The sequence below is a fragment of the Sorex araneus genome, chromosome 11, assembly GCF_027595985.1.
Source record: "Sorex araneus isolate mSorAra2 chromosome 11, mSorAra2.pri, whole genome shotgun sequence".
In the NCBI taxonomy this organism is placed as follows: domain Eukaryota; kingdom Metazoa; phylum Chordata; class Mammalia; order Eulipotyphla; family Soricidae; genus Sorex; species Sorex araneus.
Window position 1 is genome coordinate 28,945,964 of NC_073312.1, and position 13,676 is coordinate 28,959,639.

At 56.0% G+C, this 13,676-nt stretch overlaps 1 protein-coding gene across 2 annotated transcripts; it reads left to right on the forward strand.

Annotated features, from left to right (window-relative positions):
- The first annotated feature begins 4,907 nt into the window (after positions 1 to 4,907).
- Positions 4,908 to 13,067, forward strand: AVPI1 (arginine vasopressin induced 1). Of its 2 annotated transcripts, none has more exons than XM_055118858.1 (3): positions 4,908 to 5,064; positions 11,277 to 11,573; positions 12,534 to 13,067. In XM_055118858.1, the coding sequence occupies exons 2-3, from the start codon at positions 11,287 to 11,289 to the stop codon at positions 12,691 to 12,693; spliced, it is 447 nt and encodes a 148-aa protein (XP_054974833.1). In that variant the 5' UTR covers positions 4,908 to 5,064; positions 11,277 to 11,286; the 3' UTR covers positions 12,694 to 13,067. The 2 variants fall into 2 exon arrangements, with proteins under 2 accessions (XP_054974833.1, XP_054974834.1); XM_055118859.1 differs by lacking the exon at positions 4,908 to 5,064 and adding an exon at positions 5,071 to 5,426.
- Positions 13,068 to 13,676: the final 609 nt, after the last annotated feature.

A 13,676-nucleotide genomic window follows, 5' to 3' on the forward strand; every position in this document is an offset into this window, starting at 1 on the left:
AGAGGACTTTCAGTGGTAAGTTCATTTTGTTTTGGGGCCATATCTGGCAATGCTCAGGGGTGACTCCTTCCTCTGCACTAAGGAATTACTCCTGCTGGGCTCAGGGGACCATAGACCATATGGGATGCTGAGGATGAACCCTGGATGAGCCACATGCAAGGCAAGCGCCCTACTTGCTGCACTATCACTCCCACCAGACAGATTGTAAATTCTGGAAAGAATATTGGAGGAAGTTGCTTTAGCAGAAGGTTTCTTTTGTTTTGTTTTATTTTGCTTTTTAAGTTAGAATGATCAAAACCATTAATCAAAAAGAGAGGCGTAGCTGCTGTTTGTCAGTTGAGTCTGAGTTATCTCTGCTGTCTGCTGTCTCCAGAACTAGACAGACAGCAAGAACAAACCCAGGGAACAAAACCCAGACTTGCCCCATCTGTGTGACTGTCAGCTGCTTGACTGTTGCCACCTGCAGCTGAGAGGAGGGTGGGGGGGTGGAGAGGGAAAGGGCGAGGGAGAGGGAGGGAAGGAGTCCTCTGCTGACTTTGAGTCTCTAGGATGGCCTGTGGCAATTTCCAATATCACACTCATGCTGAAAGGTGGTTATGGTTATTCCCATTGCATAGGTGGGAAAAGAGAGAGGTAGAGAGGTGAAGCCATTTGCCTAAGTTTGAATGGAATCCCTTATCTAGACTCTACTTCCTTTTTTAAGTTTCACCAGCACCTTCTGAGCCATGCTGAAGCCTGGGACATAATGGAAAATGTGCATCCCATGTGCACTTATTAAAATATCTTTCCAAGGGGCTAGAGAGATAGCACAGCGGGTAGGGCATTTGCCTTGCACGTGGCCAACCCGGGTTCGATTCCCAGCATCCCATATGGTCCCCTGAGCACCGCCAGGGGTAATTCCTGAGTGTAGAGCCAGGAATAACCCCTGTGCATCGCCAGGTGTGACCCAAAAAGCAAAATATATATATATATATATCTTTCCAAATTTGGAGACAGGTGGGAAAATGGAGAAAAGGTATGCAACTGGAACAAAGCTCAAGTATTAGCACATATCTGGCATATACAAGGCCCCAAATTTGATTTCTGGCACCACTTGGCCTGAGCAACACCAGAAGTAATTCCTGTTATTCAAAAAAATAGTCGAGGGGCTGGAGAAATAGCACAGCGGGTAGGGTGTTTGCCTTGCACGAGACCGACCCTGGTTCGAATCCCAGCATCCCATATGGTCCCCTGAGCACTGCCAGGAGTAATTCCTGAGTGCACAGCCAGGAGTAACCCTGGTGTATCACCAGGTGTGACCCAAAAAGCTAAAAAAAATAATAAAATTAAATTTTAAAAAATAGTCGAGGGGGTTGGAGTGATAGAATAGCGGGTAGGGCATTTGCCTTGCATGCGGCTTACCCAGGTTCGATTCCCAGCATCCCATATGCTCCCCCGAGGAGCGCCAGGAGTGATTCCTGAGTGCAGAGCCAAAAAGCCAAAAAATAAATTAAAAAAAAAAGTCTCGGGGGAGGGGAAGAAAGGAAAAGCCCAACAGTCAAAAACCTTGACCAAGAGGACAGAGCGATGGTATAGCAGGTAGGACACTTGCCCTGCATGCGGCTGACCCTAGTTCAATCCTCGGCATCCCATATGATCCCGTGAGCACCATGAGGAGTGATACCTAAATGCAGAGCCTGGAGTAACCCCTGATCATTGCTGAGTGTGACAAGAAACAGACAAACAAAATTACATCTAGATATTTATCTTGACTACTGAACTGTGGATTTACATTTTGCAAACAAGGGTTGTTCTCATCTCCCCTTGGTTAAACCACGTCTTGGTGTGATTTACACTAGGGCTCTATTCCCCAGAGTTGACCTTCCCTAAGGTGGGCCCTGTTTGGGGGCTGGGTGGGAGGGAGAGGATTCCATATGCACCGTGAGGCCGTATGCCCCTGAGAGAACTGTGGAAGTGCTCCCTCAGACTCAGTGAATCCTGGCTGTAACAATAGCAACGCAATCCCATTGTGTGGTAAGCACGTAGTCACATGCTTGCAAAAATGTTTGGAGACACCAGACATTTTCCACCCAGTCTTACTCACACCTCACCCAGAGCCCGTGTGCTTCCGGGGCAGTGAATCCTACCCTGGTGTGCCCTTCTGAGCTCACAGCATCAGAATTTCTCAGATCTCCAAGCACGGACATGCCCAGTCCGGCTTCCTTTATTTGAAACGGGCAGGAGGAATCTGTGGGCCGGACATCCAGCCTCCCTGTTCAGGCGTCAGTCTGCACAGTCCCTCCCTGAGCCTAGCAGATGATTGACAGGCTTTGCAACAATACCCCCTACTGGAGCTATACATTGCTTACTTCTTTTCAAGATTTCCCCTGGGAATTCAGGGGAAGGAAGGAAGGAAGGAAGGAAAAAAAAAAAAAGCAAAGCAAAACCATTGTCAAAGCCCTTACAATGACAGCCAAGCACTGATGATGTAGTTAATTTTGTCTTTGTTTTTGGGATGCCACCCAGTGGTTCTCAGGGCTCCTGACTCAGTGCTCAAGGATCACGGATGGTGGGACACACAGGGCCATATGTGGTGCCTAGGATCGAACTTAGCTTGGCCATATGCAAAACAAACTCCCTGCACACAGCATTCCCACCGCTGCCACCACCACCATCACTGTTTCTCCAGTCCCCTGCCCAAGTGCCTTTTGTGCAGGACAGAGAGAGGAGCTGAAGATCAGGGTATAAAGGACAGTTCCCCAATATCTCCAGCTTGCAAAAAGAGCTTCACAAGTCCCAGTGTGCTGCCTCTTACCCTTTCCTCTCAGAACTGTGACAGAAGAGAAATCTGATTTACATGCTGCTGAAGGTCAGTCTTAAAATGAACAAGTAGTCAGGGAAACCTAGCTGCATGGACCCAGGCATCCTTTCTGGCCACTGGAGGTTCGGGATGCAGTGACCTCCAGTAACCTCCATTCTGGCAGTGCTGGGGGTTACTCCCCAACCCCTTCCCACGCAGAGCATGCCCCCACGCTCTTTCAGCCATCTCTCCAGCCCCTTCCTGGCCATTGTGAGCCAGTTCACCATCTAAATGAAAAACAAACAAAAACATTTACCAAGAGCTTACTGGACACACTCATCCATCCCTGGTCTCTAATCATGGCACATGGCACGGCGGGACTGTGACCTTTTGAAAACACAAATTTGTGAGGATGAGATGAATTCATTGTAAAGAGCTGATGGCAATATTGGCATATAATAAGTGCTATAAAATGTCTACTAAATAATTACATTTAGTAGCTAGGGATGCGGCTCAGTCGTAGAGGGCATGTTTTGCATGTATAAATAAGACTCTGGATTCAGGATGGAGCAATACTACAACAGGTAAGGTGTTTGCCTTGCATGCAGCCCTCCTGGGTTCCATCCCTAGCGTCCCATATGATTGCCCCGAGCACTGCCAGGAGTAATTTCTGAGTGAAGAGCCAGGAGTAACCCCTGAGTATGGCCGGATGTGACCCAAAGAGCCCTCGCACCAAAAAAAAAAAAAAAAGAAAGAAAAGAAAGACTCTGGGTTCAATCCCCAGTACCTAAACAAAAACAACCACTGCTATTCCCCCAGAGGATCCTGTGGAAATTTCATCACAGCCGCCTCTGCCTTCTGCTTCCCACCACCCTCTCCCTTGCCAGCCTTACTCCAGGCCTCCCTGAGTCAGGCCACCTCCTGGCCTCAGCCCACGTCACTCTCTCTTTCTTAAACGTGCTTTCCAGACGCTCCTTCCTATCTCAACTTAAATACTGTGACTTCTTGAGCCAGGGAGATAGCGCAGAGGGAAGAAACACAGGCCCAGCATGCCAAATACAATTGCACGCCCAGCCTTGAGTTAGATCGCAGCACCATATGGCTCCTGGGAGCACCACCAGGTGTAGCCCTGGCACCCGCCTCCCCCCACCATCGCGGGTGAGAGTTCCCATTTAATTAAAAAAAAAAAAAGTTGTAACCCCTCCTGCCTTCTAGGACCTCCAGAAACATAAACGGCTGTGTCATAAACTTAATCACGATTGCAACCACAAGTGTTTCAGGATTGTCCACGTCTGTCGATCCCAAGTCAAGGGTCTAGGTACTCCAACCTGGTGGGTTTTTTTTTTTTTCTTTTTGGGTCACACCTGGTGATGCACTGGGGTCACTCCTGGCTCTGCACTCAGGAATTACCCCTGGCGCCGCTCAGGGGACCATATGGGTTGCTGGATTCGAACCCGGGTCGGCCGCGTGCAAAGGAAATGCCCTACCCGCTGTGCTATTACTCCAGCCCCCAACCTGGTGGGTTCTTAATATAACCACCAGACGAGGAATGAATGAAATCTTTGCAATATTATGTCATTTTAGGTAACTGGCTCATTGCAACTTCATCAGGTGGTACAGCAGACCCAAGATTTGAACCCAAGATTCTAGCACTGAAGCCCAAGATCTGAAGCCGGCCACTGAGAGACTCTCAGTTCCCCTCGGTCAAAGCCGCCTCTGGGATCTGGGCGCGGCAGGTGGTTTGGTGGCAAGTGATCCGGGAGCGGCAGGGCTATTTGCAGAGAACTGAGCGCTGGGTTGCGCGCTGCGCTCACTGGCCTTGGGCCCAGGGGAAGGGGCACCCGTCACTTGCACCCAGCTGGGCCCGCCGCCGCACCCCTTGGCAGGAATGCGGCCCCGCCCGGCTCCAGCGCCAGCAAAACCGCGCTCTCCTGGGCACTGACGTCAATGAAGGGGGCGCCTCGGGGCGCGACGCGAGGGTGGCTCGGGGCGGGGGCAGACGGCCCGGGAGGACACGCCCCTCGCCGCTGCTCCGCCGCTGATTGGACGCGGGTCATCTCCGCACTCGGGTTTCGAGGCGGCGGAGGGAAAGGGGCGGAGCCCTGACACGCCCCTCGCGGCTCTGCGGCCGCTGATTGGCTGGCGGCGTCTCCGCGTTCGAGTTTTGGAAGGCTCGCACCCGAGCTCGCCCGGAGCGCGGCTAGGGATTGGCGGTTCCGCGGCCGCCGAGCCCTCTCTCCGGGGAGTCGCGGCGGTGACCCGAGTGGCTGGCCGCGGGCAGCGAGGTACGTAGGTCCACGAGCAGGCTCGCGGGCGGTGGCAGCGGCCGGGCGGGCGGCCGGGCGGCCGAGGGACCTGTCGCTACGGAGCCCCCTGGACGCCGCCGGGCGTTGCGTGCCCTGCAGGGGCCGGCTCGTGCTGGGCTGGTCGCCCGGTGACCTCGGCCAGCAGCATTATCCTCTTCCAAGCCCACGACCGGCTCGCGAACGCCGCTGGCCCTGGGGACCTCCCCCCACCCCCAGCGGCGCGGGGTGCGGGAAGCCCCGCGCCGTCGCCCGCCTTTGGGAAAGGGCTGCTGGCCCCGTGGGGGACGCGGCGCAGCTGGCCCCGTCCGGACCTGAGGTCTCTCTTGCTGCCCTTGCGCGCGGTGAGTAATCGCCCCGACTCCCCGCCGTGCCGGGGAGTGAGGACCCAGGGCACCGACGCAGGCTCGGGGGAGGCTGACGTTCCAGCCCTCCATTCTAAAACCGTGGAAGCAAAGGAGACGAAACAAACAAGAAAAAAAAAATCCACGCAGGTTTTGAGTGCGAGGTTTCCGAGCCGTCTGGGTTCTTCCTTCCTTCCTCTCTCCCTCCCCCCCGCCCCCCTCCACCCCAAGACCTCATCAACCATCTGGAAGGGACGAAAATAATCGCGGTGGGGCGCTGGGGTGCTGGGGTGAGACCCCTGGGGTCTCCTCCCCAGCCTCATCGCCATCCCCTAGGTAACTTGGGGCAAGTTTCTCTGGCGCGCTGATTGCAACTGTGACGACGTGCTTTCTCGTGGGGGGAGGGGGTAGCCCTGAGGATGATGGTGATTTCCCCTTTGAATCCCAGGAAGCTGCCTCCATAGGCAGGATGATGTAAGACACACCGTCCTCCCCCACCCGCCCCCCCCCCCCACAGCTTTTGCCCTCTTCTCCCCAGAGCCAAGAGCCCTAAAAAAAAAAAAAAAAAAAGTCCTTTTCAAAAGGAGTTTCTGTCTGGTGGTCACTCGGAATCGAAGGTTCTGGAATGGTGCTTTCACATCTGCGCTCTCCCTTGTCTCCTGACTTTGTCTTATGTTCACCGTGTTGATGATGAACAGACCCAGGAAGGGGAAACTGAGGCTTGCCAAGACCACCCAGTTATCAGGGACACAGCAAAGGTCTGCGTGAAGAGTGATTCCTAGCACCAGAGGCAGTTGGAGCCCAGGTGGTATTTAAGAATTGGTTTTGGACGCAGGGCCCCATGGCCTTGCTCCATCTCCTGCCTGTTGGTCCCAAGCACGCTTGGTGGAAACCGGGCCCTGGGTGCAGGTGGAGGTGTGGTGTGGGGGGCACAGCTGGCTCTGCTGTTGGTCCCGGGGATTCTCCCTCTGGAGCGTCCCATCCAGGCTGCAGCCCGGGGCATTTCTGGGTACGGACACAGGCCGAGGCCCTGTGCTGATCTGGGCCAGAGGCCAGAGTTCTCAGCCCCCCCATTTCAGAGATTCTTACTGCCACTTGCTTCTCGTGAGGGGAGTGTGTTAGGAGCTGGGCGCCGCAGCTCCCAGGTGTCCTGCATCTCTGTGAGCGGCCAGGCCAAGCCTCATAAATCACCAGGAGCCCTTGACCCCGCACGGTCTTTCTCCACTGCAGAGTCTGCCCTCCGTCAGTCCTTAGAGTTCCACAGCTGGTGGACAGCCTTGCTCGGAAACAGGTTGAACTTTGACATCTCCAACATTTCGGTGTTTACTTTAGAGGTTCGTTTTTAACCCGATTTGTGTCAAGTTGAAGTATTTTGTAATTAGCCTTTCCCCATTCACTCACAGGACCACGCTTATCTTCATTTGCATCAGCTCTGCCGTGAGAGCCCGTTTGTAATCTTTTCAGAGCCTGGTGGTTTCGCTTTCCAGTTTTAAAAAGTGCCATTGTTTGAGTGTACTCTGGCTTCCCAGGATTCGGGTCCTCTCCGGGAAATGTGGGGGAAAGCGATGGATGAATTGCACACAGTGAGCGGGGCCAGGTGACAGATAATCAGTCTTCTGATTCAGGGTCTTCAAATGTTCACCATCTAATCCTCTGTGAGATGCAGTTTTTACTGAAGCCTCACTCTGCTGTCTGACTCCCTAGCTGGGCGGAGAGCCAAGAACGAAGGCCTTGGTGTGATAGTCTGGTGGGTAGGACACTTGCCTTGCACATGGCCACCTGGGTTCGATCCCAGCAACCCATATGATTCCCCAGTCCCTCCAGGAGTGAGCCAAAGGCTCCCTGACACCCCACCAAAAAAAAAAAAAAGACACCCAGAACTGAGGGCCTCAGAATCTGGGGTGCCAAGGCCTTCTGAAGACTCATGGAAGGTCCGAGTGAGGCTGGTGTCTCAGACTCTTGTCGATGGTTTCTTGTGGTGCCTTCTCGCATCCTGTCATTCACCCAAACCAAAGGCGAGGCGGGCAGGCCAGGCAGAGGGGCTGGGATGAGGGGGGAAGTCAGGCTCCCAGCCGTTTCCTCTCCAAGGCCGTGGCTGCTGTGCTGGAGTCCGCCCTGCTTCTCCAGGGCGGGGTGAGCAGGGACAGCGCCCCAGACAGGCCTGGGACTCTGCCTCAGGACCGGCCCGAGCCCACCTTCATCATTGCAGTGCCCGAAAGCACTGGATCCTGACTCCCTCAGCCTGGCCTTGGTGGACCAGAAGGGAAGCTATGGTTGGGGAGTTTCCTGACAATGAACGGGCCAGGCCTGTCCACACGCGTCGCTCTCGGCGCGGACAGACCAGCAAACCCACCCTTGACGCCTCCTTCCAGAGCCACTGAGGCTCACCTGAGGGACTGTCATCATCCGCTTGTTCTTCTTACTAAGGAAGGAGAATACACACTCCCCAGCCCCTCCCCACTCCGCAGCCCCCAAAGGCCCTGGCAGTGCCCGGGGCCCTCCTGGTGAGTGGGACGGAGAACCCCACACCCAGTCCTCTGACTCAGACGCCTGCCCTGCGTCAGGGCTGAGGATCCAGATTGCATGGTGGAAGCTGGGCCACTTCCTCTCCACCGCCGCGCGCCCAAGGCTGTGGGGCAGCCTGTTGCTTAGAAAACAGCTCTGACGCTAGCAAAAAAAAAAAAAAAAAAAAAAGCGGGCCCGTTCCCTGGGGCCAGAGATAGCTCAGCAGAGTGGAGTGTAAAGCCGACAGCTCAGCTTTACAGGCAGGAGCGCCGGGTTCAATCCCCAGCACCACACGGTCCTGAGCCGGCACTGAGCGGGGAGTAGCCCACACGCACAGCCACGCACGACCCTCCTCGAAGATGAAAAGAAAAATATCCCATTTTCCCAGGGCAGCCTCTGATGGTGGTGGTGGGGGGGGGTCCCTTGTGGTTCTTCCCTCTCTTGGACGGATTCCCCCCCTTAGTGAGTGAGGTGGGGATCGTGGCGTCACCTCCCAGCGAGGCACAATGACGTGAAGGCACGAGCTGGCCGCAGCCTCTGCCGGCTCTAGCCTGGCTGAGCCCACGTCACAGCCGTGCTGCAGCTGCTTTCCCGTCTCCCCTGGGCTGGGAAGAGGATCACTGTGCCTTAGTGCCGGAGAAGTGCTGGAAGATGGAGAGGCCTGAGGAGATCTTCAAGAGGAATCAGTATGATGCACGGTGCGGCTGTGTTAGTTCCCCACGTAGCTTGTATTACGTGTGACTTGGTGGTGGCTGTTTTCTCCGGTACCTGTCATCCGGCTCAAGAGATTGCATTATCACTCATTATAGGTTTTAACTGGATTCCCAGAACATTGCTTAAGGAGAAGCAGGTTAATTCCCATTTTCCAGAGAAAAGAGGATCATTTGTTGGCGGCAGTAGTGGTGGTTTGGGGAGTGGGGTTGGGGGGGTGTGGAAGTTGTGCTCAGGACTTACTCCTCGATCTATGCTCGGGGATCACTGCTGGTAGGATTGGGGACCACATGTGGTGCTGGGGATAAAACCCGTTTGGCTGCATGCGAAGGGAAGTACCTTACCCCTGTACTATGTCTGGCTCAAGACCACCGTTTTTATGAAGCTAATTTATCTGAATATTATTATTATTATTATTATTATTATTATTTGCTTTTTGGGTCACACCCAGCAATGCACAGGGGTCTCTCCTGGCTCATGCACTCAGGAATCACCCCTGGCGGTGCTCAGGGGACCATATGGGATGCTAGGACTTGAACCCACATGCAAGGCAAGCGCCCTACCCGCTGTGCTATCACTCCAGCCCAATCTGAATATTATTTATCTGCAGATTTTATATTGGTTACTAAATTTTTTGAAACGGTGTGTGGGGGTCCTTATGATAGAAGACTTAGGTGTTTTGTTGTTGTTTGTTTTGGAGTCACACCTAGACGTGCTCAGGGTTTACTTCTGGTTCTGCACTCAGGGATCACTTCTTATGGTGCCATTTTTTGGGGGGGATGGGGATCCAATTTGGGTTGGCTGCACACAAGGAAAGCTCCCTCCCTACCCACTGTATTATCCCTCGGGACCAATAGGTGACTTAGGACCTGGGACAGAGTGAGCGTGGACATCACTGAAATAAGGAGGTGACTATGGGGATGAGAGAAGGCCAGGGCAGAGGATGAATGGCCAAATGACAGTACAGAAGGCAGAGTAAGGGGGCGTCTGCAAGGGGGCTGAGGACAGGAAACTGGCCATGCTTCTTTTTTTGGGTCCTGGGGCCACACACGGCAGTTCCTAGGGCCCATGCAGTGCCAGGGATTAGACCTGGGATTCCTTGTCTGCAAAGCACTCCAGTTTCATTGAACTCCCTTTACCCACAAGGTTCCGTAGTCTTTCTATTTTTTCAGAGCATGTGCTTTTATGGGCGGGGGGGGGGGGTGTGTGGATCATATCTGGCAATGCTCAGGGCTGATTCTAGACTTTTTGCTGAAGGATCACTCCTGCTGGGATTCAGGAACACCATAGGGTGCCAGAAATCAATGCAGATTGGCCTCGTGAGAGGCAAGCCCCCTTCCTATATTGTTCTCTCGGCCCCCTGCATGTGCATTTTAAATTTAAATATGTTTTAACCTTGACTTCCCCCTTTCACCTGGCGGCTGGGTAGTAGGTGTCTGGGTGTCTAGTTGTGGAGAGGGGGACACAGCAACCAGGCCTTCCCCGTGAGTCTGGACGCAAGAAGGCCCTCACTGGGTCTCCATGACATCCTTGCCCCAAGGACAGTCACCGAGGCAGCCACGGAGGGGCACCTGGATTCTAACACACTGGGTGCCTGATCCCACGCCGGACATTTTATCCCACGACGGCCCTGAGAAGATGTGTGTGTCCAGGATCGCAGTCAGGAAGGTGACAGAGCTCTGTGCAGGGCGGAGGTCCTCACCCCGCTGCCCACAGCGTCTCTGGGCTGGAGGAGGGGCCACGGGAGCGCGCGCCGTGCGTGCGTGCGTGCGTGCTGCAAATACCTTTGTTATTCCAAGCAAACTGCATAGGACGGGGTGTTGACTGGGTCATTTTTACTGCACCTGCACATTTCGGCCTCCGCCATGGCAGCTCAGTCCAACCCTCCAGACCCCTCTTTAGCCCCACCCCATCGTGGTGGGCCTTTGGGCTGTAGTGAGACCCCCGCTGGTCTATCTCCTGCCCCATTGTGAAACACTGCGTTCGGGTTCAGAGCCCTTGGGGAACAGAACGAGACTGGAGAACTGGACCTGGGGAACTGGACGAGGCTGGGACGACCACCCCCTGCTGGGCTGGAAAGGGGTCCTGGCCAGTAGCAGTGGGGGCTGCTGCCAGGGCTCCAGTGGGCCAGCCCAACCCTACCGCCTGTCCCTTCTGTACGCGAGCCGGGCGCTAGCTCTCTCTGGGTGCGCTTCTATTCCGTCACCCACGACACGAGGTAGAGGAGTGCCAGTGTCTGGGCTGTGCTGACATGTCATGGCGTGAGCTTGCCCCGGCAGAGCCTGGCATGGGAGGGGTGTGCAACACAACACCCTCGGCGGCGGGCGTGGGCCTTGTCCTCAGCCCCTGGGGTCTACACCCACGTTCCTTGGCTTTACTCTTAAGTTGCTTTGTCACTGTGGCAAACCCAGCGGACTGGGGTTGGGCTTCATCTGCAGGGTGGGCTGACACACTGGTGAGATGCAGAAACACTTCATCACGAGTTGATCTCCCCAGTAATGTCCTGGGACGCAGAGACTTGTCTCCACTCTGGCTCCAGGAGAAAGGCAATCCCAGAATTCCTTGCAGCACCTGGGCACCCAGTGTTGGGGATGCCTCACCGAGCTGACGTCTCTCCATGCTTTCCCTCCTCAGGGCACCCAGGATGGGCACCCCAGCCTCCGTGGTGAGCGAACCACCCCCTTGGCAGGCGCCGGCTGAGGCCCGCGGCCGCAAGCAGGCCTCGGCCAACATCTTCCAGGATGCTGACCTGCTGCAGATCCAGGGTTTATTTCAGCGCAGCGGGGACCAGCTGGCCGAGGAACGCGCCCAGATCATCTGGGAGTGCGCAGGGGACCACCGGGTCGCCGAGGCCTTGCGCAGGTTGCGCAGGAAGAGGCCCCCCAAGCAGAACCCCGTGGGCCACTCGCTCCACCACTGCAGCCGGCTCAAGTAGGTTCCTGGGCGGCAGCGGGAGGCTGGGGGCGGGGTCCTGGCTCTGGGACCTGGGGCCGCTGTTGGAGCTGCAGGGCTGTCCGCACAGGGCCTGCCATGTGGTTGGCAGGTGAGGGATCACTGTCCTGTGGCATCACAGAGGACCCCATCAGCACTTGCAGAGAGGGGTGCTGGGGGCTTCTCGGTGCCACTTTCCTATCAAGTGATCCTCAGCTGGGGGATGGGGGACTATGGAATGAATGCATGGCTCAGACCTTGACTGTGGAATGCGAGACTAAAGTTTCACGGGGGTATCTAGAGGGAAAAATGGTTTGAGGCAGGGAAATAGCTCGGGTGCAAACCTTGCACTAGGCTCCCAGTTTGGTCCCTGATAACCACTGCATCTCTGGCCGAGCTTCTGAACTGAGTGTTCTTCTGAGCACTGCTCGGGAGGGTCCCCACCCGAAACAAAGCGGACCTGTGTTGAGAAATATTCGACTTTTCCTAGCCACCCACCTCTTTGCTTAGGGCCCTGCCCTTCCGGGCACCGCCACCCTGAGGTCTAGCTGAACCCCAGGCCTAGATGCTGTGGGCGGCACCACAGCTATCGACCAGTTTCCTCTCCTTCCACTATCTCGGAGGCCACGGATGAGAACGTTAGTCCTGAGCATCTGAGAGCATCAGATCCGGGGAGAGCAAATCCCTGTCACTGCTCACCTTCTCCCCCCTGGCCGGTCACCCCGGCCTGCCAAGGACACAGGGGAGCTGTCAGGATGGTGCTGTGAGCGGAGGAGCGCAGGGAGCCCCAAAGGCGTCACTCCCCTGACCTGGCAAGTCTCACAGACTCCTCCAAGTCCCGCCCCGCCCCGTCGCTCTTGGACCGGCAAGACCCAGGAGCTGGTCTCCGTTTGCTCCAAAACCTCTTACTCCCAGTTTGAGTCTTTCTGCTGATGTTGCTTACACGCTTGTTCCCTCCAGGACTCCGGAGCCCCCCGCTTCACCAGCTGACCCACAGAGCAGGGCCACGGAGGTGACGTCCGGTGAGCAGTGTCTGAACTCCAGGAGGTCGAGTGCCAGGATCCGCCAGAACTGGAGGAAGCCGAGCCCCAGCAGCTACCTGCATCAGATCAGGCACTGACCCGAGCAGGCACTGGGGGCGGGCGGCCGCGTCTCTCCCAGGCGCTCCAAGGACTCGGGCCGAGAGGCCCAGGGAGGCCAAGAAGGAAGAGAGAAGAGGCAGAGAGCAGATGTGGGTCCGTGGGGGCCCACTGCCAGGGACTGCCCAGCTCCGACGGAGCTCTGACCCCTGCCTCTGCCCTTCCCCACTAACGCTCCAGCCGGGTGCATGCCGTTCCCCCGTGGGAGGCGGGGGCCAAGTGCGGCTGGAGCCCCCTGCCCCTGGGCACCCCCTGCGCCAACAGCCACTCCACACGCAGAACACAAACACGCGCATCCCAAACTGCATGACTCTGTCCAAGTGGTTTGAATGGCAAAATAAACACACGAAGCATCGCTGCCTCTGCGTATCCGTGGGGGTCTCTGGGACGGGCAGTGCCACTCACCACACCTGAGTCCCTGACCCCAGGTGGTCCTGCTCCCACAGGTGGCGCTGTAGGAGAGCTCTCGGAGGGGGTGGCCCCGGGTGGATGAGCTGCAGGCCACGTCCTGAGGGTCAGCTCCGTAGCCAGCTTTTTCCTTCCCAGAGGCCACCAACCTGGGGTGAAGCAACAGCAGCACCCATCACCTGAGAGAGCCTACCTCGCAGCTCCTGGCGCTGAGCACTGGAGATGAGGATATTGGTTTCGGATCATGCCAGGCAGGTAGCGCTGCGTTAGCAGCGCTGCCCCCTTGTGGCCCAGAGGAGATGCTGCGCCACATCCCTTACTCTAAACTCTTGGAGTTACATTTTAGAAATTGGAATTTTTCTCCCCGTTTTTTTTTTTTTTTTTTTTGCTTTTCGGGTGACAGCTGGCGATGCACAGGGGTTACTCCTGGTTCTGCACTCAGGAATCACCCCTGGCGGTGCTCAGGGGACCATATGGGATGCTGGGAATCAAACCTGGGTCAGCCGCATGCAAGGCAAACGCCCTACCCGCTTTGCTATCACTCCAGCCCCCGTTT

Excerpts from the sequence above, each read along its gene's own strand:
- AVPI1 (XM_055118858.1), top strand. The coding sequence starts at position 11,287 with ATGGGCACCCCAGCCTCCGTGGTGAGCGAACCACCCCCTTGGCAGGCG. Across the intron at positions 11,574-12,533 it reads CACCACTGCAGCCGGCTCAA|GACTCCGGAGCCCCCCGCTT; the intron begins GTAGGTTCCTGG and ends TGTTCCCTCCAG.